The sequence below is a fragment of the Sitophilus oryzae genome, unplaced genomic scaffold, assembly GCF_002938485.1.
Source record: "Sitophilus oryzae breed Bouriz unplaced genomic scaffold, Soryzae_2.0 scaffold_213_pilon_pilon, whole genome shotgun sequence".
Lineage (NCBI taxonomy): Eukaryota > Metazoa > Arthropoda > Insecta > Coleoptera > Curculionidae > Sitophilus > Sitophilus oryzae.
In genome coordinates this window covers 1770109-1795737 of record NW_022146767.1, presented here as the reverse complement: position 1 = coordinate 1795737, position 25629 = coordinate 1770109, and the positions used below count along the sequence as shown (strand labels likewise).

Genomic DNA, 25629 nt, shown 5'->3' with positions numbered 1-25629 from the left:
TTAATTAACATTTTTCCATTTTACTCACTAAGGTAAGTAGGTAGAAAAATAAGTAGGGTGTAGATGTTCGATAAGAAGGGATTTTTCGAAATTCCAGTTCCAAGAGGGTGAAACCTCAAATATTACAATATTTTTTATTTAAAAAACGGTCAAGTTTCCGAAAAAACGCTTAAACACGTACATATATTTTATTTTGTTTTTTTACATATTTTAAGATTTTTTAAAAATGTATACAGGGTGTTTCGAAAAATCTGGTCATTGATTAATCACGATCCTGCTTAAAGCGCATGACGTAAAAAACTGATTTTTGGAAAACAGATTGACTTTAGGGTGTAGAGGTTCGATAAGAAGAGATTTTTGGAAACTCGAATTCTAAGGCGGTGAAACTATCCCTCAAATATTAAAATATTTTTTATTTAAAAACCGGTGAGTTTTTCGGAAAAACTCTTAGACACGTATATTTTATTTTGTTGTTTTACATATTTTAAGATTTTCTATAAATTTATACAGGGTGTTTCATAAAATATGACCATTGAGTAATCACGATTCTGCTTAAACTGATTGACGCTTAAAGCTGATTTTTGGCAAACGGATTGACTGTGGGGTGTAGAGGTTCGATAAGGAGGGGTTCCTCGAATATCAAATTCCAAGACGGTGAAAACGCCCCTCAAATATTGCCATATTTGTTATTTAAAAAACGGTTAGTCTTTCGGGAAAACGCTTGGACAAGCATGATTTATTTGTTTTTTACATATTTTGAAATTTTTTAAAAAATCATACAGGGTGTTCCTAAAAGTTGGGTAATTTCTTAACCACGATTCTGCTTAAACTGCTTGACGTTAAAAGCTAATTTTTGGCAAACGGATTTTTCGAAAGTCTAATTCCAACGAGATGAAACTACCCCTCAAATATTACCAAGTTATATAATAATATCGCCATATTGTTTTTTCTCATGCTGACATAAATGTGAGAAAATTTTATCCAGTTTGTATCATAATGGAAATTCTTGCTTTGCTTTATCATCACCATTACAAATGATTAATTCGACGCGAAGGAAGTTGCCGGTACACACTAGTAAAGATATATAGGCGTTCTTCTTTTTTTCTTACTCAGTATATTCTTTGATTTAATAGAGGTGGTAGTTGGGGTAGATTTAAACAACAATGGTATTCAATCCTACATTTATTTCAACCAATCTCTCCAAAAAACACTTGACAAAAAATGACCAGCAATCCACTTCAGACTAACATTAAATAGTACAAAACAAATAAAGGGATGCAAAAAACATCGTGTTATAATACATATCACCATTGAATTCAAGTCAAAAACAGCATTACAAAAATAACCTGACAAAATTATGTTGAACTTCCTTTAGTCAGTTTTATTTTCGGTAAGTTTTTGAACAAGCAAAATTAAAGAATTTCATTTAACAGAACAGTAAGTACAAAAACATTTAGTTCTAAACCAGAAAGAATCACAGACTTAAAATGGATTTTAACATTAAACGTACCTACAACGAAAAACACTCATATTTTTGTAATAATTGTATCGTAAGAAAAATGTTCATGTATAATATATTTAAATCTTCTAACTCTCTTACAGATCCGTACTAAGTCCTTAAAATAAAATATCCTTACATACAAATGAATATTTTAGTGTATCAGTATAATGCACTACCATTTAGAATGGTAGGGTACACCAGAAATATTGTACATTGCGTTGAATAAAATGTTTCTTTAACGTCAGTTTTTATTGATAATGGTATATTTAAATGTTCACTAACAATATCTGTGCGGGATTCACATAAAATAATTGGTACTCCTTTTTTATCATACAGGGTAGTCCGAATTATAATCGACAAACTTCGACAACACATTCTGCAGATAAAAATAAGTAAAAAAGTTCGTATAAATGTATGGCGTAAAATGCTTCGTTTTGGAGATACAAGGTGTAAAAGTTTCATTTTTATGTCGATTTTTTCCAGATAATTTCTAAAGTAACGTAGAAGTGTTTCTTGACATAAGAAATTTCATTTTGATGTCAATATGCCTCCTATTTATAGGGGGCGCTACCTACATGTGTTTTAACTATTTTGAAGAGTAATAACTTTTTGACCGTACCCGTATAAAACTACTGAGTGAAAAAATATACATTTCTGTGATTTTTTTAGTTAAAAATGTCTCTTGGTAAAAATCGCTACGAGCAACCTTTCTCAAGATATTTAGAATGGAAAGAGTCAATACCTACCTGTCATTATTGACAAAAAAATATGATAGATTTGGGAACTTTTTATTTTTTTGAATTAATCACAATCTTTTCTAAAAAAAATATAATGAAACAGTTTCCCTTGAACCTTTGGTACAAAAAATTTCAAATTTATGGTTTCAGCTTAATAACTATCTTGTCAACATGTTCAATTTTTGTCAATGATGACATGTAATGATTATTTCGATTCCAAATATCTCTCTCTCTCTATATATTAAAAGAGAGAGAGAGGTCTTTTTTCATATATTTTTTTCACTCAGTAGTTTTATACAGGTATGGACAAAAAGTTATTATTCTTCAAACCAGTAAAAAACTATGTAGGCGGCGCCCCCTACAAATAGAAATTGTATTGACATCAAAATCAAATTTCTCGTGTTAAAAAACTCCCAGACACCAATTTTCATCTAAATTATTATTCGAAAAAAATCTCATTCAAAATTTAACTTTTACCCTGTATCTCGGAAACGAAGCAATTTATAACATACATTTACAAGAACTTTTTTACTTATTTTTATCTGAAGAATATGTTGCCGAAGTCTCCCGAATACAATTCGGACCACCCTGTATATTACATCTTAATAAAAACTGACAATTCAAAAAATTTTCAAAAACGACTTTTTCATCTTATAAAAACACCATGTCCTTACGTACAAAAAATACCAGTCGCTGTATTTTTTGTAACTTGACATTGTTTCCAAAGTCTCCTACGAATTAAAATTAATAAATTAGTTGTATCTACAGGTTTTTTGTTACATTGTAACAATTTTCAATAATAAATACGATTTTTTTTCGCAAAAAATTTTCTACTTAATTTCTAAAATTTCGACATTTTCTCTTTTGAGTTACAAAACTCGCGGTTAATTTTTCGATTACACATAGTCAATTGCACGTCCCCGACCAAAAAAATGTCCGATCAATAAATTTTATTGGCTTCTTTTTAATATCCTCGTCAACTAATCAAATTGTTAAGAAATAAATACTTTGGTGTCTCCCTAAAGTAAAATCTTGTCAAAAAAGTGATTCTGTACCATTTAAGATAAATTAAATAATATATCACTCTATATAACTACGAACTATATAACTCTTCTTCACCCTTATATTTTAAAATGTTGCTTTTTTTAAGTGTCTCTTTTATTCCACAAAAATTAATATTTTTATTTTTTGGTTTTGAAATTTTTATTTTACTTTATGAAGACACCCTATATAACATTAAATATATATCTACAGAATACCTTTAGAATCCTAGGCTGATTTTACATAATATTGTATATCCGATAGCCTATAATTCTTTAAAGGATTTGTTAAATTGAGTAATATACAAGGTGTTGTCGAAAGTATGTGGGATAAAATTTCACTAAACCTTAGATTAAGTAATAATTCTAGAAAAAACGTCTTATGCATGGTGTCAGATAGAGATTGACTTTGATAAATATAAACACAATATATAATCAGTAAAATTCTGAAAATTTGGTAAAACTAATGTTAATAATAAGAAAATAAAGCTTATTTTTAAAACTTTTTGCTCTACACTTTATATTAAAAAATATACAAGTCAAAAATTATGTATGTATGGCTTTTTTTTAACACAAAACCACCATAAAGTTCTTTTCAAGAACCCCAAATTACTGCTAATAAGTTTTAGAGTATTACACAGGACGAGTCTTAAATAAGTGTAAATATTTTCAGATATCAAGAAACATATTTTCCTCTCCACTATATTTCAAATAAATCCAAAATAACCCAGTTATTCAAGTGTGGTTGTTTGAAAATTAAAAAAAAAATATATTAATTTATTTTTTTCTGTATATGCATCTCTTTTAGTGCCGTAACCATAGAGTAAAGCCCTAACCATGGTAATATCAGAGATTAAGAAATTATACCTTGTGAAAAAAGGTGAATGAAATGCGGTGAACAAGCAGTTCGAAAAAATTTTCTAAAATATACAGAAAAATTCAGAAGAAAATGCACGATTTTCATCTTTTTTGCGAAAAAAACTCATAGACGTGTTCCTGGGGTCGAAATATACCACCCCTGAAAATATTTGCACTTTTTTAAGACTCCTCTTGTATAAGAGTCTTTATAGTCAATAGTTCTGTGCAAAATATTGTTTTATTTTTATATATACCTACTTTTATTTATATCAATCAAGATTATTCACAAAAGAACGCCATGCATAGACTTTATTAAAATAAAAGATACCAATCTATAGTTTTTCTACCATTCAGTAATGTTGTAAGCACTTTATAATTTTTTTTGATAAAATTAATATTGATAACAACATAAATATGCTAATTTTGAAAGTACATATTATGGCCCTCTTTACATTACTATACATTTTTGAAAAACTTATAAAATGTAAAATTAATTTATTGACAATTATACTTACAGAGAGTCTCATGTAAATACCTAAACATTGGGCAATATCTCAAAAAAGAATTAGTTGTCAGACAAATGAGGTACGAGAGGTGTCTTAAATTGCAGAATTTTCAAAACCACCCTGTATCACGGAAATTAACGAAACGTTTTTTTCTTCATTTTTGTTCAACAAAACAGTAGCTCAGATTGCTAAAACCAGAATTTTTTTTTAATAATAAGAGAAAAAACAACTGTTATTTTCAAAAAAAAATGAGACACCCTGTACATTCATTATAATATCAATAAGTTGTAATTGTATTCATAAAAAATGACTGCTTGACTTAAGTTTAGTGTTTTATATACCGTGTGGTTTGTAAAAAAATAAGGTACCTAAATAATCAACGCAGTCGCAGCTGCTTTATACGTATTATTGACAACAACAATTTGAAACTTGATATCCAAAAAAATGACGTCAAATTACCTTGAAAATTACAAATCCGTTTTAACATTAACTTTGTTTAAAAAAATATTTATATTTGTGATAGTAACAGCTTTTTCAAGATAATAAAAATTATTCCACCCGGTATTTAATGATCATTAGTTTATTTTTGAGCCTCAAACTCAAAAAAAAAATTGTCCATAAATAAAATTTAATATTGGAAGTTATTATATTAAGAAATTATTAATTCTAAATAAAAAAATCTTTTAGGAACAAATATTTCTTCAAAAATTTCTTCTAAACTGAATGGTACTACTACAATCTCTTTACGTCCGTATCATAACCTCCCTTTTCTAAGCACTAGCATAAGAAAATATCACCTCGATACTTTCCCCATATCTTAGAAACAGAACACACCCCTCGATCACCTTATTTTGGCTAAACCTCGCAGGGTACTGGCGGTATTTCAGCTAAGCTAAGTTTCACGATGGTGGCCTGCTCTTTACGTCAAGCGGCCTGGGTAGCCCCGCTGTTGCAGGACACCACTGGTACCGTTTGTGAGCCCATCGTCGCCAGGGAGTTGCTCACCATCGTGCTGATGCCGCAGGCTTTCAATTCAGTGAATATTTCAGTGAAGTAGCCTGGAAAAACAAAAGCAAATTAACATTATTTTTTTATTAATTATTTTTTCATTTATTTCTTGTTAGAATAACATAAGAATTTCTGGATCAGGGAAAAGGAGACTGTCCACTAGAGACACAGACAGGGGCACAGGCATAGCAAGGAGCATAATGGTAGAATGTATGTAGAGATGGGGATTAATCACTGCGACCTTAAAGATCTATTGTGCCCTCCTTCCTTGAGTCATCACACAGTCTATAACCCCTGTTGTAGAGGGGATAGGGTATTTTCCATCCTCCTCTCTGACAACAGTTCTTCCTCCGAGGGTACACACCCTTCCAGGGTTGGAGTTTGGCCCTCCGTGCCGCCCTTCACAGTCGAGGAGCTTGCCTCCGGCTGAGGAAGGCTCTTTAACTTGGTATCTCCTTAGACCTGATACCGGTGTTGTCCTGTATCTATAATAGAGGATATGTCCCTCTTTCTCTATTGCCTCCTTGGATTTGAGGTCAATTCCTATTGTGAGGACCTGACCATGACCCTCCTCCCTCGAGTTGATGACTCACCAACTCGATGTCCTTACATTGAAGTTCTGACCCTGGATAAGGCTTAGCAGGTAGGTGGTGTCTTTCCCCTTGCTCCTCGCCAGAAAGACAGTGATGACCGTCCCTTTAGGGATGTTCTCTCCCTTCACTGCAACCAGTTCCGGCCCTTGCCAATTTTTAAGATTAGGTGCGATTTCCATCAACCAATTCGCAAATAAATTTTATTTCTTGCTGTATTAATGTGTTATCCCAGACAATCTTGCATCTGATAGGTATTTTTGATGTCAGGCTCTTTGTTTTGGATGCAGAGATTATAGAGCAATTCCTCTGTGGTTTTATAAAGAACATAATTATAAAACCACAGAGGAATTGCTCCATAATCTCTGCATCCAAAACAAAGAGCCTGACAACATCAAAAATACCTATCAGATGCAATATTGTCGTGGATAACACATTAATACAGCAAGAAATGAAATTTAAATATCTCGGTATAGAGTTATCCGGTTATGGCGATATCGAAACAGAGGTAAGACAACAAACAACAAAAGCAATGAGAGTGGCTGGATATGGAAAATATGTGACACCATATGGAAAAATAAATACATAGGTGTCGAGGTCAAATCAAGAATATACAAGGCTGTCGTCAGACCCATAATGACCTACACAGCAGAAACCAGACCGGATACAGCAAAAACAAAAAGATTCTTGGAAACAGGCGCGATGAAAATCATCCGCAAAATCACAAGTAGAAGGCTGCTAGATAGAGAACGAAGCGAGAACATAAGGCAAACATCCAAGGTGGATAGCATTAATGAATGGGTATTGAGCAGAAGACGCGAATGGAATGAACATGTAGGCCGAAGGGACGAGGGAAGAATAGTAAGGATAGCTCGAGAAAAATCACCACTGGGAAGAAGCACGAGAAGGCCAAGAAAAAGATGGTGTGATAACCTTACCATCACATCGATTGGTATATCATCATCTGTAGGCTTGATGTGAAGAATGAACAGGCAATCTACCTAATACATAATAGGTAGATGGTGTGATAACCTTACCATCACATCGATTGGTATATCATCATCTGTAGGCTTGATGTGAAGAATGAACTAGCAATCTACCTAATACAGAGTAGGAAGAAGAAGAAGAATTACTATTGCTCAGCAGGAATAAAGTACGAATTACAACAGATCTCTTGACAGGACATACAGCTGTCAAGTGCTAATAAAGAATCTGAACGTGTATCAAGAAAATATACATACTCTACCAGAACTAAAAAAGCAGAGCACATAATATGTCTTTACATTTAGAAACAGCGGCTGCTCAAAACGGGAACATCTTTGTCACAAATTGGCAGAAAATGTTTCGAAACAGTTTCTCTAAAAGTTTTGATTCCTCATCGAAACCACAATTTATGCCACCACATTGGAAACACATGTAATAAAGCCATATATAGGTTTCGAAAATGTTTCCTATTTATGGCATACCGTTTCCATTTTGTGTCAAGAAATATACACAATTATTAGAAACGTTACCTAAAATGTGTTCAAAAATGCTACTTGGGTAAGATTATACAGCGTTGTTCACCACGTACGACACGGAGTATTGTAGCTAAACGATTAGATTTTTGCAAAATGTAAGTTTTGGGTTCGTTGATGAGCTATTAGAGCTACAATTTAAAAATATTTTTACAGATACAGAGTGTCCTAAATAAATAAAAAATAGTAAAGTTGTATTTTTTTAAATGGAACACCCTGTATATTATTACAAGGTAAATTTAATTAAGGTTTTTGAAATATTTAGGTTCTTGTCAAAATACAGTAATAATTTTAATGCTTTATTTCTCTAGGCGTATTTAAGTTTTTGAAACCAAAATTGTTCTGAAGTATTTCTATTTATTAAATTTTGTGTTGCAATAATAAAAATTATACTATCTTATACAGAGTGTCTAAAAATTTATTTTAAATAGTTACTAGATTTAAACGGCAATAACTTGTTTAATCTAAATGAAACACTCTGTATATTTTATGAGAATCAGATGCACAATTTAATTGTCTGTCAAATTGTATTATACCATTTTTTACCTATTTCTTCAACTTTTCGTAAAAAATGCATTCACACACACTCTGTATGAGGTAGTATTATTTTTATTATTGCAATACAATAACTGATTAATAAATAAACTTCAGTAAATATTTAGTATTAAAAACTTCGATACCCTTGGAGAAATGAAGCCTTAAAATTTTTACTGCAATTTCACAAAATTGAAAATATTTCAAAAACAGCAAGGTTTAAATGTATTAAACCTTAATCAAATTTACCTTTAGTTTAATAGTAGAAACTAAAAATATAATAATATACAGGGTGCTCCATTAAAAAGATAACTTTGATATTTTTTATTTATTTGGGACACTCTCTATCTTGTAAAAATATTTTTAAATTGTAGCTCTAATAGTCCTTCAACGAACCCAAAACTTACAATTTGTCAAAATCTAATCGTTTAGCTACAATACTCCGTGTCGTATGTGGTGAACTACCCTGTATAAGTATAAAATGCCCTAAGAAGCTAAATGTGCTCTAGATAGACAATATGTCTAAATGATTTTTAACATTAAGCATTAAAAAATATTGTAACACAGCACTAGTGTGATCTTGAGTGCTAACGTAATATTGATGATTAGGCAATTTTCTTTATTATCAGGTGATGTAAGAAATCAAATTAACTTACCTGGTTCAGCGTTTATACGAAGCATATTGGAAGAAAGGCGATTAACGATATCTAAACATCGATCCCAGAACTTTTCCTTGGAATCTTCTACTAAAAACGGTTTGAGAGGATAGGATATTTCATTACCTAAAATAATTAAAAAAGGTTTATTTACCTGTTTATATACAGGGTGTTTCAAAACAAATGCGAAAAACTTCAGGGGGTGATTCCTTGTTCAAAATAAAGGGGAGTTTGCTTTATAAGTCAACCATTAGGGAGATATCGCGGTACAAAGATGGCGGAAAAATAATGTTTTTATTTTTTATCTTGAAAACGAAAAGAGATAGACTAATGAAATTTTATGGAAGCATTACTGTTATGAAAACACACTTTCTGGTAATTTTTTCACTTTTTTAAAATGAGTGGAAGGGGTTGAAATAAACTACCCCTATCATTCTTGTTAACGAAATTTAAAGAAAAATCTTATCAAACACATGCAAAAAAATTAATTTGGATAGCTTAGTTTGTTTAGAAACTTTTTTATCTCTTGTGTTTTTTTGATAAAACTCACTGATTTGAAATTAAAAAATAAAATGTAAAGCATTACATGTCAGGACAAAACCATTTTCTGATAAAGAATCTAGTGGGCTGCTGTAATTTTTTAGAATAAGTCTAGTCGGCCGCTGTCACTTTTTAGGATGTTTCTAATATTATTTTATTTGACATTACTTTACTGCAATAGGTTATTATCTAGATGATTATTATTATCGTTATTATCACTAGATTCTTAATCTAAAAATGTTTTTTGTCCTGACATGTAATGCTTTACATTTTATTTTTTAATTTCAAATCGGTGAGTTTTATAAAAAAAAATACAAGAGATAAAAAAGTTTCTAAACAAACTAAACTCTCCAAATTAATTTTTTTGCATGTGTTTGATAAGATTTTTCTTTAAATTTCGTTAAAAAGAATGATAGGGGTAGTTTATTTCAACCCCTTCCACTCATTTTAGAAAAGTGAAAAAATTATTAGAAAGTGTGTTTTCATAACAGTAATGCTTCCATAAAATTTCATTAGTCTATCTCTTTTCGTTTTCAAGATAAAAAATAAGTTAAATTATTTTTCCGCCATGTCTGTACCGCAATATCTCCCTAATGGTTGACTTTTGACCCAACGTTTATGAAGCAAACTACCCTTTATTTTGAACAAGGAATCACCCCCTGAAGTTTTTCGCATTTGTTTTGAAACACCCTGTATATACATCAGGAAGATAAATGCAACTTCTATCAAAAATTATTTTAGCTTCGAGACGAAATGTAGAAAATAAACTGAAATTATTTTACACATATACATAACTATGGAAGTTATATGAACTGGTAATTAAATTCTGTAATCAAGAATATGTACACAGTTACAGTTTCCTGCTAACGTTACACGTAACGATACAACTCGGTAATATGTTTATGTTTTATCAAATCTGTTTATAGGATTAATAAAGAAAACAAAAATGTAATTACTGGTTACTGGGGCATTAAAAATTTTATAACAAAGAGACGTAACACTTGACCTAAATCCAGAAATTTAGTAAATCATTAGAAATAAATCATTTGTAATTATTTCACTAATAAAATGATTCAAATATATAAATTCATATGAGAGATTATCACACAAATCCATTACCACTACAAACTTTCTTTTATACTCTAGAATAACTTTTCAACAAATTTAATAAAACCACAGCTTATTAAATACCAGCTGGTCAACTTTACTTGTTTTTTAGTAATTTTGTTTGACCTGCCGCATCTTCTCTCGTCAGCTGTCAGATGCCGATATTTTTTCGTTAATAATCGCAAAAAAAACTAGAGAAAAAATAAGTTCACTTACCCATGTATGAATAAGACAGGTATAAGCATGTCAAAACCACAGCCTGGAGATCATGCTCGCATTCAACGTCGTCTTCTACTAGTTCACGGACTAGCATGTAGACAAAGACGACATTGGCGGGATTTATGAAAGCCACATCCTGAAAATAAAAGTAAAATATTAATTTAAACTTTTCACAAGCAATTCATATTTTAATACTACGTATAGAGCAACAATATTTTTAGTCGACCATACCAACACGTATGGTAGGCTATTAAGATCGACAATTTTTTTTTTAATTTCACTCAAAATGAGTTATTTGGGTCATAAATGACCTAAATACAAAAGATTTTCATGGTGCCTGTCTGTCTGTCTGTATGTCTGTCCGTCTGTAAAGCCGCGTCCAAGCTACTCGAACAAAATGTTCGCGAACATATATAATTAAACAGATACTAAGTGAAAATTGTGAGATAGGTAGATTTATAAATAATAAAGCCAACAAGTACAGCTAGCTTAGGCCTATTAAGCCGGGTCCACATATGTAGCATCTTGGTGTATCATATCTCCGTCGCGTTGCACCAACATGTTTCATGATCGCTAGTTTGGACGCCGAATTAACGCGATCATATGGTACACCTTTGTGATACCGTATCTGATACATGCCAATCCGAATTTTGGCGCGTATCTTAACACTGCGTATCGGATACACGTATCACGATCTGTCATTTGGACGTGTTTTGATACAGTATTCGACAATGGGAGACGCAGTTATTGACTGGGATCGTGAAAACATTTACATCTAATCTGTTTACACAAAGAAAAGATTTTATAATTTTAATTTTATTGTGGGTTGAGTGTGAATAGCGATGTAGCTAGACTTCGTCCATATAATTTCATTTTTGTTAATAAAGACCTTTATGATTATTTTTATTAAAAACCGGAATTATTATGGTATTCTGAAATTAAAAATTACTACTTAATAGGAAGTTTGACACCGGAAATGAAATTTTACCATTACATTTTTAGAAATAAATATACCGGGTGTTTCTGAAAAGTGGTTCACTTCTATAATTTTTTAGATAAAAAACGAGATTTGGTATGTTAGTATAGGACAAAAATCAGGATTGATCGACGTTTTCATTTATTTTCGGTCACTACCTATTTCACCGGAAATGACAAACTTTTGATTTAAATGGTACCCTCGGTATTTTTTTACCGTATATGATAGAAAATGACATTCTAAATAGAATGATATATTATATGTCAACTTTTGACATTTTCAATTTAAAAATGGCCATAAATAAACGTAACGACAATTTTACTCCAAATACCAAGTATATGGTACCAAATTATTCGTAAAAAATGCTTTTTCCAAATATGCTGAGCCAGCCTCGTACCATTTGAAAAATTTGAGTTATCATTAAAAATACGATATGGGCATCTTTTAAGCGGCCATGAAAGGACACGAAAAAATTTTACACGATCAAATATATGTTTCCAAAGTTTGATTACAAATTAATAGTTTTAACTCAGTCTTGGCACTCTAGATTGAAATTTAAAATGCTATTTTTATTTAATTCGAATTGTCTATAATTGACGTATTGTATGTCATTCTATTCAGAATGTCATTTTCTATCAAATAAAGTAAAAAAAGTACTTAGGAACTTTAAAACAGGAAGCGACCGAAGGTAATTGAATACGTCAATCAATCCCGATTTATGTCATATACTAACAAACCAAATTTCGTTGTATTATCTGAAAAAATGAAAAAGTAAAAAAGTGAGCCTTTTTGAGAAACACCTGGTAGAATCGGCTGAAAATGAATACAGGTCTTAAAAATACACTATAACGAATAATCACAACCAAACCAAGACCCCTGTAACCCTCCGCCTGCTAAATATTGATTCTTCAACGACAAAAGTTCTTAAACTGTTTACCGGTTAATTTATTTAATAAAATGCTTGCACTCGAAATCCGGGTACTCGAAAAAACAGCGACTACCTAAACGCATCCTAGATCTATAGAGCAAACTGGTTGTCGCATTCTTCCCCGCACCTCAGTCCTCCGGACCGATGCGACGGACTGTGCCGTCGTTTACGACCTGCTGCTACGAGTATATGGTATGAATTATATATGTTCGCGAACGTTTTGTTCGAGTAGTTTGGACGCGGCTTAACACGATAACTTAAAACCGCTAAACCGATTTTAACCAAATTTGGCAAAAAATACTGTAGCTAGCGAAACGCGGTTTTCAATTTAAGATTAGGAATAATATTTGCAATAAAATTTGTAATAACATCAAAATCAGTCAAAGTCGCAGTTTTTGAGATATTCCGTGTTTCCGTAGTCCGTTTTTGAGAAAATCCGTGTGGAGAACTCCAAACTCCCATCGGACGCGACCCCAGGTGGTGGATAGGGGAAATAACCGCGGACGAAAATTGGAAAAACTCCTTTTGAAACTAAAAGAACTGCCTACCAACTTTTTATTAACATATTTTAGTATGGGCGGCTATTCGTGCCTCTCGACGCCAATTTTTATTATTAATGTTGGTATTATTTGTGATAATAATTCGCTAATAGTAGTTTTTGGTTTTACAGATGTATTTTCTTTTTCTATCTTTCATCTCTGTGGTTAGTTTTAAAACTTATTCTATACTAATTAAACTAGGTATAAAAGAAATAATTAATTGATAATTTTAAGAATGATAAAAAATTGGAAGTTGCCTTGAACTCTTGTTGTATTGTTCATATGTTTTTTACTATATAGAGCACTACAAAAAAATTATAATACATTTCTATTTCATCGCTTATAACCTTGTGCACACGCCACATAACCTGTTGTTATTTAATTATCTTAATGTTAACTTCATCAAAAAAGGTATATTAGTTACATAATGAAATAAAAGGGCATGTTTACTTAAAATATAAATAGGTAAAAAACCATTTTCATTTTTGCAATTACTTTAATAGACATTAATATTAAGTAATGTTTTTGTTCGAGATAATGTCTTTTTTTGTGTATTATTGTTTGTTATATTTTTATTAATAAATATTGTTTTCTGATGATATTACAACTCATTTTAGTTATGAACTAACCGTCTCAATCGATTTCTTGTTGAATAATAAGCGATAGAAAATAGAAACTTTATTATAGATCTCGCATTTTTTTGTCGATGAGTCGCTTTTAACATTTGATGTAAAGTCTATGGTCAAAAACTTAATATGAAATATAGAAAATATGAGCAGTTGTCTAATATTAGTAAGTTAATCCTCATAAGGGTAACTGTTTTATGATTAATTTTCAAAATTGTCAAAAATACATCTTATAGGTTTTTTTTATAATATTAGCTAGTAATTAGCTATTAAGAGAAATATTCTGAAGTATTATTCTTGAATTAAAAAAACTAAAAAATATTTATTCTTCTCTTTTTCCAACAACAGCATACGTGAATAAATATTTCTGAAGCAGTGAAACTGTTTTTAATTTGTTTTTATTTATATAGTTTCTTATTTATATTTTAAATAAGAAACTATATATATATATATTTTTTTTTCTTGATATAGTTTTATATAATTTTTATTAGTTATACTTTAACTTTTCACCGTAAAATTAAAAACTAGTTTAAAAAAATGTGAAGATTCTTAAACATTCACATATAAAAGTGAAAAGAAAATATTAATTACAAAATACCGCATCTGTCAAGAAAACGTTTCGTTTTTATAATAGCCAGGAGATATCTTTCTAATAATGTGCTGATATTTTCAGACATCGTTGAAAATGGGATGTCGTGTTATGTTTGTCATTTTAGAAATTCAATTTCAGCACCCCCGACTGGATAAAAGCCAATAGCAATAAAATCGGTAGTAAACCGTGGCTGCGTTACCTCAAAATAAAAAGAAAAGTATTTATTTTCTGTTATTCTTAAAATATTCAATACCTTATATACTTTATATTCGAAATTAAATAAAATATTAATCAAACGCAAAATAAAATAGGTATATGGCTATTTTCCTGCAAAACTACTTAGATTTCAAAATAATTGATGAGAACTCATTATTTATTATAAATATATATTTCTTAACTAGTAGTACTTTGTAGTAAGTACATTCTAAAACACAAGCTTTTTAATTTCTCATTTAATTTTTTGCTGAATTTTTTTAGAACTACATAATTTAATTACAATTAAAGTTATCCAGTTTTATGTTATTTTTCAGATTTATTTTATTTATTGGAGCGGAAAAATTAAAGCAATACATCTACAAGCTTTCATCATTTTATAAATTTATTTCTTAAAAATGCATTACATCTTTGACAGAAAACTTGAAAAAAGTAATAGTTTGGGAATCTCATAGCAAGAATCGCCAATTTAAAAAACAACATAAAAAAACAATTAAAATAAGTAGATAAGGATTATTCTTAATAGCCACAAACATTTTAATGTTCTTTTTAATAAATGAAAAATAATATTTTTTAATTATATTACAGTAACATTTAAAATTGAAATTAAATTAATTAAATTTTTATTCATTAATTTTTTTTCTCATTCTCTAAAATATTTTTCTTTCTAACAAAAAGGGTTGGATTGTTATTTTAACCTTTTTCATTCAAGGCCAACGCCAGTAATTTGTCTGTGGTGTTTATCATGAATATCACTTTTAGTTAATGAAATTGAACTGAAAAAAAACTATCTATAAATCATCACAATAAAAAACATAAGCTACATTATTGCAATAATTTTTCTAGCTTTCATATTTATACAGATGGAAAAGATTTAGGTCAACCTAATATGGGACATATTTCTAGATTTTCGAGATATAAATACGTCTAATGGGCCTGAAAACATGGGCTATATAAAGTTTCCTACAACTCATGCTACGAAAAGCACTCTATAAGTGGAACACGATATAATAATATTGATAAAAGTGACCTAGTATAAAAGTAAATATAATTAATAAAGACAAGAAATAGATTTTGTAATTCTTAACTACTTTTTTTTAAACGTCACAAAAATGATTGACTACATAAAAAAGTTATTTTAACGTCTAGGCATAAAAGTAAAGCACTAAACTGATGTAAAGTGTCAAATTCAAGGAGCGTAACTATGCTCTTTGCCTGATATGCCTATAATTATGTCCTTTGCCTGAATGACATTTTAAATCTGACATCTTTATTATTTACAAAATGTTATTTTATAAAATTGTTGTTGAAGTACATAATTGTTAAAAATCTGTATTACTACAAAATCGACATTTTCAAAAATTACATAATCCAATAAACTATGATATACATTTTATATTTTTTGTATTATGTAAATATATCTTAAAAAATCGAGTTTTTTTGCCACAAGAAAAATATACAAAATAAAAAAATAATGTAATTTTAACAGAACCCCAAATTTTTATAAAAAAAAACTATTTACCAAAAACTAAAATGTTCTTGAATAATAATTGTATTTAGATATTTTAAAGAGGTTTTTTTTCAAGAAATGAACCTATCGTAATTGGGTTACCAATTAAATTTAATTTGAACTAAAAATTTAATATTTTGGCTACTTAATTATATTTATTAATCAATATTCCATTAAATTTGTTTTTGTAAATATTTTAAAATATTTGTATTCCCGGAGGAATAATTATAATAATTTTAATCCCGATAACTCATAACCTAATGAACTATGACGCACGTTTTCTATTTAATTTGATCTGCTTATAGGATATTCCACTGTCTACGTGGATAGGATTTCCGTGGCATGTGAATATAATTACAATATTACAATGAAGTATAATTACTTTCTCTGAAATTCTGTGTTGTTATTTCAAATAAAATTTTAAAAGAAATTGTGTATCTAATAAAAAATAATTTAATTAAAAAAACTATGTGCGCATATTTGAAGTGAAACTTCTTACTAACAGCTATTAAATTGAAGGATTTAAGGACATGTTTGAAAAAGTGCAGTTTGAAATGTTGAAAAAGTAATAAATTAAAAATTAATAAATAATTTAGTACACTTTCACAAAATTTGTATCAAAATGTCAATATTTTTGATAAACACATGGATTGCTCACAAATACACGCCGCGTCACTGCGTATCTCTAAGCCGTAGGCTGGTTTTCGTCTTGCTAGCTCGTGTGTCTGTGTCACGGCCTTGAATTTTTACTCCCAGAGCGCGTAAAGAAGTTTCATTTCAATAATAATTATTTAAATTATAAAAATGCACAATTTGAATAAAGCAATAATTATATTATTTTAATATTTTTAGAATATAACTTGAAAGTAATTTGGCGCGACCTTAGCAATAAATTTTCTGTGATATTGACCTCAATTTTCTTAATTAATTCATATAGGCCACATGTTTAATATTATTTGCTATGTGCGTGACCAGAATTGTAGAAACCAGTTTTGGGAAAATGATTTAAGTAGAGGACTAAAACACAGAAAAAAATCATTTAGAGACGTTAGTATTAAGAATCTATTACGCTGTACTGTTCGGGTCGCTATTAGGGGTCAGGTAAAACGGGTGTGTGGCTGAAGGAAATATATATCATATTTCAGAAATCTGCCTATGGCTTAGCCCGATCCTGTCGTGTTAAGCCACATCCAAAATTCCAAACACACCAGCTTTGATTAAGGCTTGATTAAGGTTTGCAGAGCTTCAGCATTTGCCATAAAATGGCGATCAATTTTTTACAAAACCATATAAATTATATATCGTTGTAATCACAAAACTTCAATCTATTTCCGTATTGTAACGGAATTTTAAATTATGTCTTCATTTTCGAGAAAATTTAGTCCAAACATAAGGAATATTTCGTTGATGTTTGACTATCAAAATCTTAAAGTTGTCTAAAAATGTGCTACAATAATACGGATATAATATACTCCTTTATCTTTAATTTTCTTCTACATTTGTGTAAAAATACTTAGCCAGTTTTACATAAAACGTTAAATGCCGAACGTTTATTTTGCTACTTTTTCGGACTAGTGAAATCGACTCTTAACTAGTAAATATGCCCCAATTAAAATTATAGTTATCGAATAACTCAAATACAATATTTATTATGTAATTAAAATTGTGCATAAAAAATCTAAACTTGTCTCTCTTTAAATAAATCTAACTAAAGGTCATTGTTCCCAAAAAAACAACTTTTATCCCTCGTTTAATTACATCTCATCGAGAAGTCGCTGCGAATAAAGAGCCAGAGACACTTTGCCAGAACGGCTTTCGATAATCTCATCAGACGACAGAAATGGGGAGAATCAAGATAAGCCAATCGTATTGGCGAACGAATATGAAAGAAAGTCGGAGAAGAGCGTTGCAGATTCGGATTCTGAGATATTTTTGGCGTAAAATCTCGGTATGGATTGATGAGATATTATAACGATTTGGGTGGGTCGAAAAAATCGACTATTTTTTTCACTTTATACTGTAAAAAAGGTTGGTAGACAACTAAAAAAATTCTCTCCAAGTATGAGCTCTTAATTTTAAGAAGAAGGTCCTCGACCTTTCAGTTTTCTATTTTTTCCTTATTATTAGAAAGAAAAATATCCATACGATTAAGGTGGGTCAAAAAAATCGACTATTTTTTCACTTTACACTCTAAAAAAAAAGTTGGTAGACACTGTAAAAAATTCTCTCCAAGTATGAGCTCTTAATTTTAATAGGAAGGTCCTCCGCATTTTAGTTTTCTATTTTTTCCTTATTATTAGAAAGAAAAAATCATATCTCGGTATCTAATATTTGGAAAAAATATCTCGTCCGATATATTTTTAGGAAATTGAATTCTCTACAAAAAAGGTTTCTTACATTTTTTTTGTAAATTTTGTATTTACAGGTAGGGTATTCGCCCGGTCTCAATATTTTCCTTCCACCGGCCCTGGTTCCTTATAATGTCCGTTTTGAATACATAATGTAGTACACATTGGTCGAATGTGTTTTATTCTTTGAAATCTAAATAATTCTTGTTTAATAAACTACAAAAATCATCAAACCAAACCAAGTCGACATTTATATTAAAGTAAATTGGACATTTTACAAACGAAAATTTTATTAAACTAGCCAAAATAGCAGAGTTTCTGCGTTATAGCAATGTTGAACTCGGACAGCGGCAGCACAATTGTATCTGGAATTTATCAGGCGACTGGTGAAATGGCATTGTTGCCAGCTCGTCCCTGGATTAGACAAGGACAAACTGAAATGTATCGTCGGAAGTTTGCATGTCAGGCCGTGAACTTTAAAGGTCTGTTTCACTTAAATTAAACGGAATTGTGTATTTCAGTTCTTTTTGTTATTGTATAGATTGTCTTTTAAACGAAAGAAATACTGAAATATCAAAGGTTATTGCAAAGAAATTATATTTTTTAATTTAAGCACACAATATTATAAGTGAGGTTGTTCTTTATAAAAAATAAAGAACTAAAATAATACAAAGTTTAAGTGAATATTTCTTTTATGTTAAGTATCACTTTTTTATATATATACAAATCAGTTTATAACGTTCTTCGACGTCTTCTGATTTCCAGTCTCCATTGGTCTCTGTCTGTCCAGAGGTTTTCGTCTATTCTTCTTGTTCTGATGTCCCCGTCTTTTCCTTCTCTCCAACTCCGTCTAGGTCTCCCTCTCTTGCGTTTGCCTTGTGGTGTCCAATTGAGTATTTTTTTCGGGATTCTGTTCTCTTCCATTCTTTGTACGTGCCCGTACCACCTGAGTTGGTTAATTTTGATGTCTTCTGATATTCGGTGTTTAACGCCCATTATGTTCTGAATTCTTTCATTTCTATCTCTATCCAGTTTCGATTTTCCGGCCGCGCGCCTCCAAAAATTCATTTCTATAGCTTCGAGTAACTTAAGGTTTCTTTCTTTCAAAGGCCATACTTCACTACCATAACTAATGATACTTTTAACTATGCTGTTATAAATTTTGTGTTTGTTTTCTTTTGATACGGCTTTATCCCATAAAATACTGTTGAGTTGTCTAATTGCTTGTCTTCCCTGGTTGTTTCTGCATTTAATTTCTTCATCAAGGCTACCATCGTTGGTAATGTGCATGCCAAGATATTTATATTTTTGGTAGTGTTTTATTTCTTGCTGTTGCTGTTCTAGGATTATGTTCTGTTGTTCGCCGCCGATACACATATATTCCGTCTTCTTAAGGTTTACCTCCAGCCCCCACTTGTTATACTCTTCAATTAGTTTGCGGGTCATATATTCCAGGTCCTCGTAGTCTTGAGCTAGTATTATTGGATCATCAGCGAAACAAAGAGTGTAAAGTATCGAGTCGTTTAATGGTATCCCCGTCTGTTCACACTTCCTTTTCCACGTTTTCAGAGCTTGTTCCAAATAGATTTTAAACAGTGTGGGCGATAGACAGCAGCCCTGTTTAAGACCTTTGTTTATGCTGAATCCCTTTGATACTGTTTGTCCTTTCTTTACTTGGCTAGTGTTGTTCTTATAAAGTTCTTGGACAGCCTTAATTAATGTTATGCTGATATTCGTTTTCTCGAGGGCTTCCCTCAATTTAGACTGGGGTACACTATCATATGCTTTCTTGAGGTCTACGTAGAGGAGATGTATTTCTTGATTTCTTGCCATCTTTTTCTCAATTATCTGTGTTAGTGTAAATAAATGGTCGACCGTGGATCTACCAGCTCTAAATCCCGCTGGTTCTTCAGCCTCTATATCCCGGTATTCTTCCTCAATTCTCTTTTTGACCAATTTTCCATAGACCCTTGAAACAGAGCTCAGCACGAAGATTCCTTGATAGTTATCGCAATCGTCTTTACTTCCTTTCTTGTGTAGTGTTGTTATATATGATGTCTTCCATTCTTTCGGTATATTTTCACCATTATGGCACTTTTGGAAAAGACTAGCGAGCTGCTTATATAATTTATCCGTGCCGTACTTGAGTAATTCTGGAGGAATTTCACCTGGACCAGGCGATTTTCTATTTTTCAGGGTTTGGCAAATTTGTTTTACTTTTTTGGTATTGATCCTCAGTGGAGAAGCTGCGGTTCTTATTTGAATGTCGGATTGTGGTTGAAATGTTTGTTGATATTCGGCCCTTTCTTCGGTCAACAGTTTAGCAAAGTATTCGTCCCATTTTGGTAATGTAATTGGTGAGATGATATCTTTAGTCTTCTCTTTTCGAAGGGACCTTAATATTCTCCAGCTTTCGGTACTTCATCATTTTTTTTAAGAATTAAATATAATAAAGAGTTTGTATAACAAAAGTAAACTAGCAATGAAAATTCGAAGTATTTTGATGATAGAAATTTCAAAAAGCACCTTAAATAAATATAAAATAGGTGGCAACATTGGCATATATAATAAACAAATAAATAAAAATGTTCTCCTGTTTCACTTTTGCAGTTGATCAGAATTATAAACAGGGTTAAATGCCAGAAATAAGGAGTGATTGCTTTCTCAAAAGGAAAGAAGTGATTTAAGGTTTCCCTAAAAATTATACAGGGTGAGTCTTAAATACGTGCAAATAGTTTCAGGGCTGGTAGATCTCGATAAAAGAAACGTTTTTCAAATAAGCCCAAAATAACCGGATCTTTTCTGGGTGTTCTTACTTGTAAATTTAATCTATTACATATGTTGCTATTTTTGAAGATATTATGTTTTTTTTACTAAAAATGAAGAAAAATTCAAAAAATTCCAAATTTTCAAAAATAAATATTCGCGAAATTTCTACAGTCGAAATAAACTACCCCTAAAAATATTTGCTCTTATTTAAGACTCACCCTGTGTAATAAAAGGCAAACTATAATTGTAATATAAATTACAATCCCAAATTGCGTGTCAATGTCATTAAATCTAAGGATTTGCATATTATATTATATTACTAGTTGAATTGCATTTCAAAATGGTGGTGGTAGACGCCTACTGCGTTATTATAAATCTAATGAGGTAAAGTTTTAATGTGGTTATTAATATTAAATCTTATTTTTTCTTGTTAAATATTCCATGTAGAAAAAAAATAGAGAAAAGATAGAGTTTCTAAATTGATTTTTATGCACTAGAAAAATTGTTTCAAAATTTTTTGGGTAAAAAAAGAGAAAAATATTGCAAGAGGAAGAGTGAATTAAATCGCCCTGTAGATTATATACTTAAGTAAACATTTTACTTAAAAACGCGACTTGATTAGTGACGTCAATATATTAAATATATTGTTTTAGGTAAACCCGAGGGTAAACCATTCTTGACCAATATCGATATAATATATCGATATTGGTCAATATTCTGGGTTACCTTATACTCAACTCAAATAGGTACCACCATTAGAAGAAAGCGTCAAATTAGATTTTTTCGAGGATTTTTTTATGAAAAACTCTACTAAGTGCTGTTTTATCTAAACATTTTACCACTTAAGTACCATATGAAAAAAATGGCAACCTCTTGGTTTGATTTAGTTTGGTTTGGCCATCAAGCAATCTTCAGTTTATAGCCATCGCTGACGCCGTTTTTTTTTCGATCATATTGTATTTACACCATGTATATATAAAATTAGTATACTTCTTTATACCAAACGTCTTCTAATAGTAAATGCTAATTGATAGTCACAGGATGATGTATTTTGTTTAATTTACTCTACAGGGTGAGTCTTAAAAAAGTGCAAATACTTTTAGGCGTAGTATATTTCGACCCCAGAAACACGATTATCAAAAATTATTTTGCGAAGAAAAAATTTTAAAATTTGGATTTTTTTGAAAAAAATGTTGAATTTTTTTTTAATTTTTAGTTAAAAAACATAATTACTTGATAATATGGCAACATAGTAGATTAAATTTACAAGAAAAAAAACCTGAAAAGATCCATTGGTTTTCAAAATTTAAGCAAAAAATATTTTTTTTTATTTCCAAAGTAAAATACCTTGGTCATTTTGGACTTATTTGAAAAACGGTAATGAGAAAATATGTTTCTTTTATCGAGACCTACCTTCCCTGAAAATATTTGCACTTATTTAAGACTCACCCTCTATAAAATTAGTTTACTATTTTATGCCAAACGTCTTCTAATAGTAAATACTAAATGACAGTCACAGGATGATAATTTTTGTTTAAATTAATGAATATAAAAATAATAATCCGCCATCAAAACCGATATTTAATTATTAACATGTTGAAATTATAAAGGTAACAGCTACCAGATTCTCTAGAAAACCGTAAAATATGAAAAAAACATTCGATACTACTAGGAATAGTCTTATAAGCATTTGAACCAGAGAATGAAAAAAATTTTAATGAAAACAAAATAAAAATAACCCAAATAGACACAGATACTAGTAAACAAGAAAATATATTATTAAAAAACTTAAAATCTTAAGGTACTGGCTTTCAAATCAGTGTCATTTACCTGCCATCCTTGTAACAATAAACTCCTATCCACCGTCCTCAGCCACATCACAGCATCCCCGGCCTGGAAATCCTTCAGCTTGTAACATCTCGTGTGCAAGAACAAGCCCAAACACTTCAACAACTCCGACGTGGAAGCCTGGATCACAGTTCTTTTCGGCGGTGCCACCGGCACGACCTGATTCGAGTCTCTCTGACTGGGCAACGTCTGCTTCGTCGTTAACTTTTCGCAATGCAAGTTATAGTTTGTGTTATTTGCATTGTTTACCCTGACGATATCCAGTGCCAGCGATGAGGTTGATTTTGATGTGGCATAATACGATGGGTGCTTGTTCGAATGGTGCTGTTGTTGTTGCTGCTGGATGTTCTTGTTTTTATCAACTGTTTGATTGATGTTGTCCAGCGGTTGTCTGAAGGCTGTTACGTTCTTGTTCTTGATGTTTTCCTGTTTCTTTTTGTTGTTGTTTGTTGTGGAGAACCGTTTCCAGGACAAGGCGTTGATGAAGAGCGAGTGCTTCTTCAGGTTCTTCTCCAGTGCGTTCTTTTCCGAGATGATCCTCGCGTTGTCATTGTTGTTTATGTTGTTTAAAGTGTGGGTGTTGGAGTGGCTTAAATTAGCCTTGTTGCTCGTGTTCTCGCGGTTGTTTTTGACATTGTTCAGTTGCTCGTAGGAAAAATTGTTCAGAGCGAAATCCCCCGTACTTCCCGACGTGTACAAGGGCCTAGCCCTATCCCTCGGCGAGAAACTTAACACTGTACCCATTATAACAGTCTTACAAGTCAAAAACAAGACGAAAAAAAACGGAAAATTGGGCTAAACACGCTCACAAACGCGACCGGCCATGTCGGAAAATGAAAATTTTGCCACCCTGCGAGGGAAACTCTGCTTGTGCCTGGGAAATCTCGGGGCCAAGGGGTGGTCGATGGCACGGAGGAGAGAGCCTGCGCGCGGCTGTTGCCGGGAAACAGCCGTGATGTCACGGAAAATCAATAAGTGGAAATTCACCCCGGCATCAGGGATGAACTGGTGTAAATATAATAATAAGGAAAGTCGGGAAAACGGTCCCGTATATATAATTCTATATGCGGGAAAAAAGAATCATTAATCATGCATGCTCGTGGGAAGGTGGGTATAAAGGTCGTTATTGTTTTTGGATGGTTTAAGTAATATATTTTCTTCATTTCTGGAAATTCTATTTTAAGCTATTTATAGATAGGCCAAATATATTAGATAAAATGTTGAAAATAACTATAGGTTTCTTTAAATAACTTCTAGAAACATAAAATATGTTCCAATTTGTTTGAACGTGGTAGGCAATGATGAATAATTAAATAAAATATCGTCTTGGAATCTCTATTTTTTAAATTTTACAAGACGTTTAGCTGAGATGAATCACTCAAGTGTAAATTAATTGAAGGGCCCAGAGGAAAAACTTGATTTTTGCTACAACACCGCCATCTTAAGTCTTCCTTTTTTTATGGCCATTTTTTAAAGCACGAAGATATTTCTCCTTACCTCTACACTCCATAGTAAAACATAGAATGCACGGCAAGTACCTGATAACTACCAGCCGTACGGTGCTCTGGTGTAAAATCAGTGAAATAGCGCTTATCATGTTTTCCCCCTGGACCCTTCAATTTTATACTAGAGCAATGCATTCACCCTTAACGGAGCTGTGTCCTGTCAAGGTTCACTGAGAACGTCAGCATTGCTAATTTAAATGCGTGGTTGTCATACTGTAGAAATTTCCCTACTTAGATTGCTAAAGACATTATTATTTGACATAAAAACGAATTCTTTAAATTTAAGATTTTTTTCAACGAGTTTCTCCTTGTGGAGAATCCGGGCTTCTGACTACTTTATGTTATGATCTGATAATAGCTCACAACATTAGTTCATCTCTTTATATGTTTTTTTACGTACCTACCATCTAGGGGACGTTTTGCCTCTTCAATGTAAGAATCACTGCATTCACAAGGTATCTGGTAGATGCGCTCTCTCTTGTTTTGATAATTCCAGTTTCTTAATAGTTTTTAATATTGTAGATTGTATGGGAGGGTGGTAGGGGTAATCACCGCGAACTTATAGATCTATTGAGTACAATTCATCATGCAGTCTCAGGACTTTGACACATGCCAGTATATGAGACGGTTTTACAGAGGTTAGCTCTCCGATATCAGTCGTACCACACTTTATGGTACGAGAGAGAAGAAAGGGAGATACAGAATCTCTCATTTGAACTGTTTTTCATTTCGAGACACCTCTTCAAACGCCTTTTTTGGAAGGAAAGAACTAAAGACGTTTTCAGACACAGATTTATTTAAAAAAAAAACAAATAATATTGTAGAATGTAGAATGTTTAGAAGGGGAGTTAATCACCGCGACCTCTTACAGATCTATTGTGTGTTCCCCTTTCTTCAGTTATAACGGATTATAACTCCTCATACGGTCTCAGGGCTTTAACAAAAGCCAATATCTGAGACGG

General features: G+C 31.4%; 1 protein-coding gene across 1 annotated transcript; it reads right to left on the bottom strand.

Annotated features, from left to right (window-relative positions):
* Positions 1-4078: 4078 nt before the first annotated feature.
* LOC115884219 (cyclin-dependent kinase 5 activator 1) lies at positions 4079-24043 on the bottom strand. Its single transcript, XM_030902721.1, has 4 exons — positions 23145-24043; positions 10811-10949; positions 8948-9073; positions 4079-5700 (listed from the first exon to the last, which is right to left on the bottom strand). Exons 1-4 carry the CDS (start codon positions 23904-23906, stop codon positions 5567-5569), a joined length of 1161 nt encoding a protein of 386 aa, XP_030758581.1. The 5' UTR covers positions 23907-24043; the 3' UTR covers positions 4079-5566.
* Between the last annotated feature and the right edge of the window lie 1586 nt (positions 24044-25629).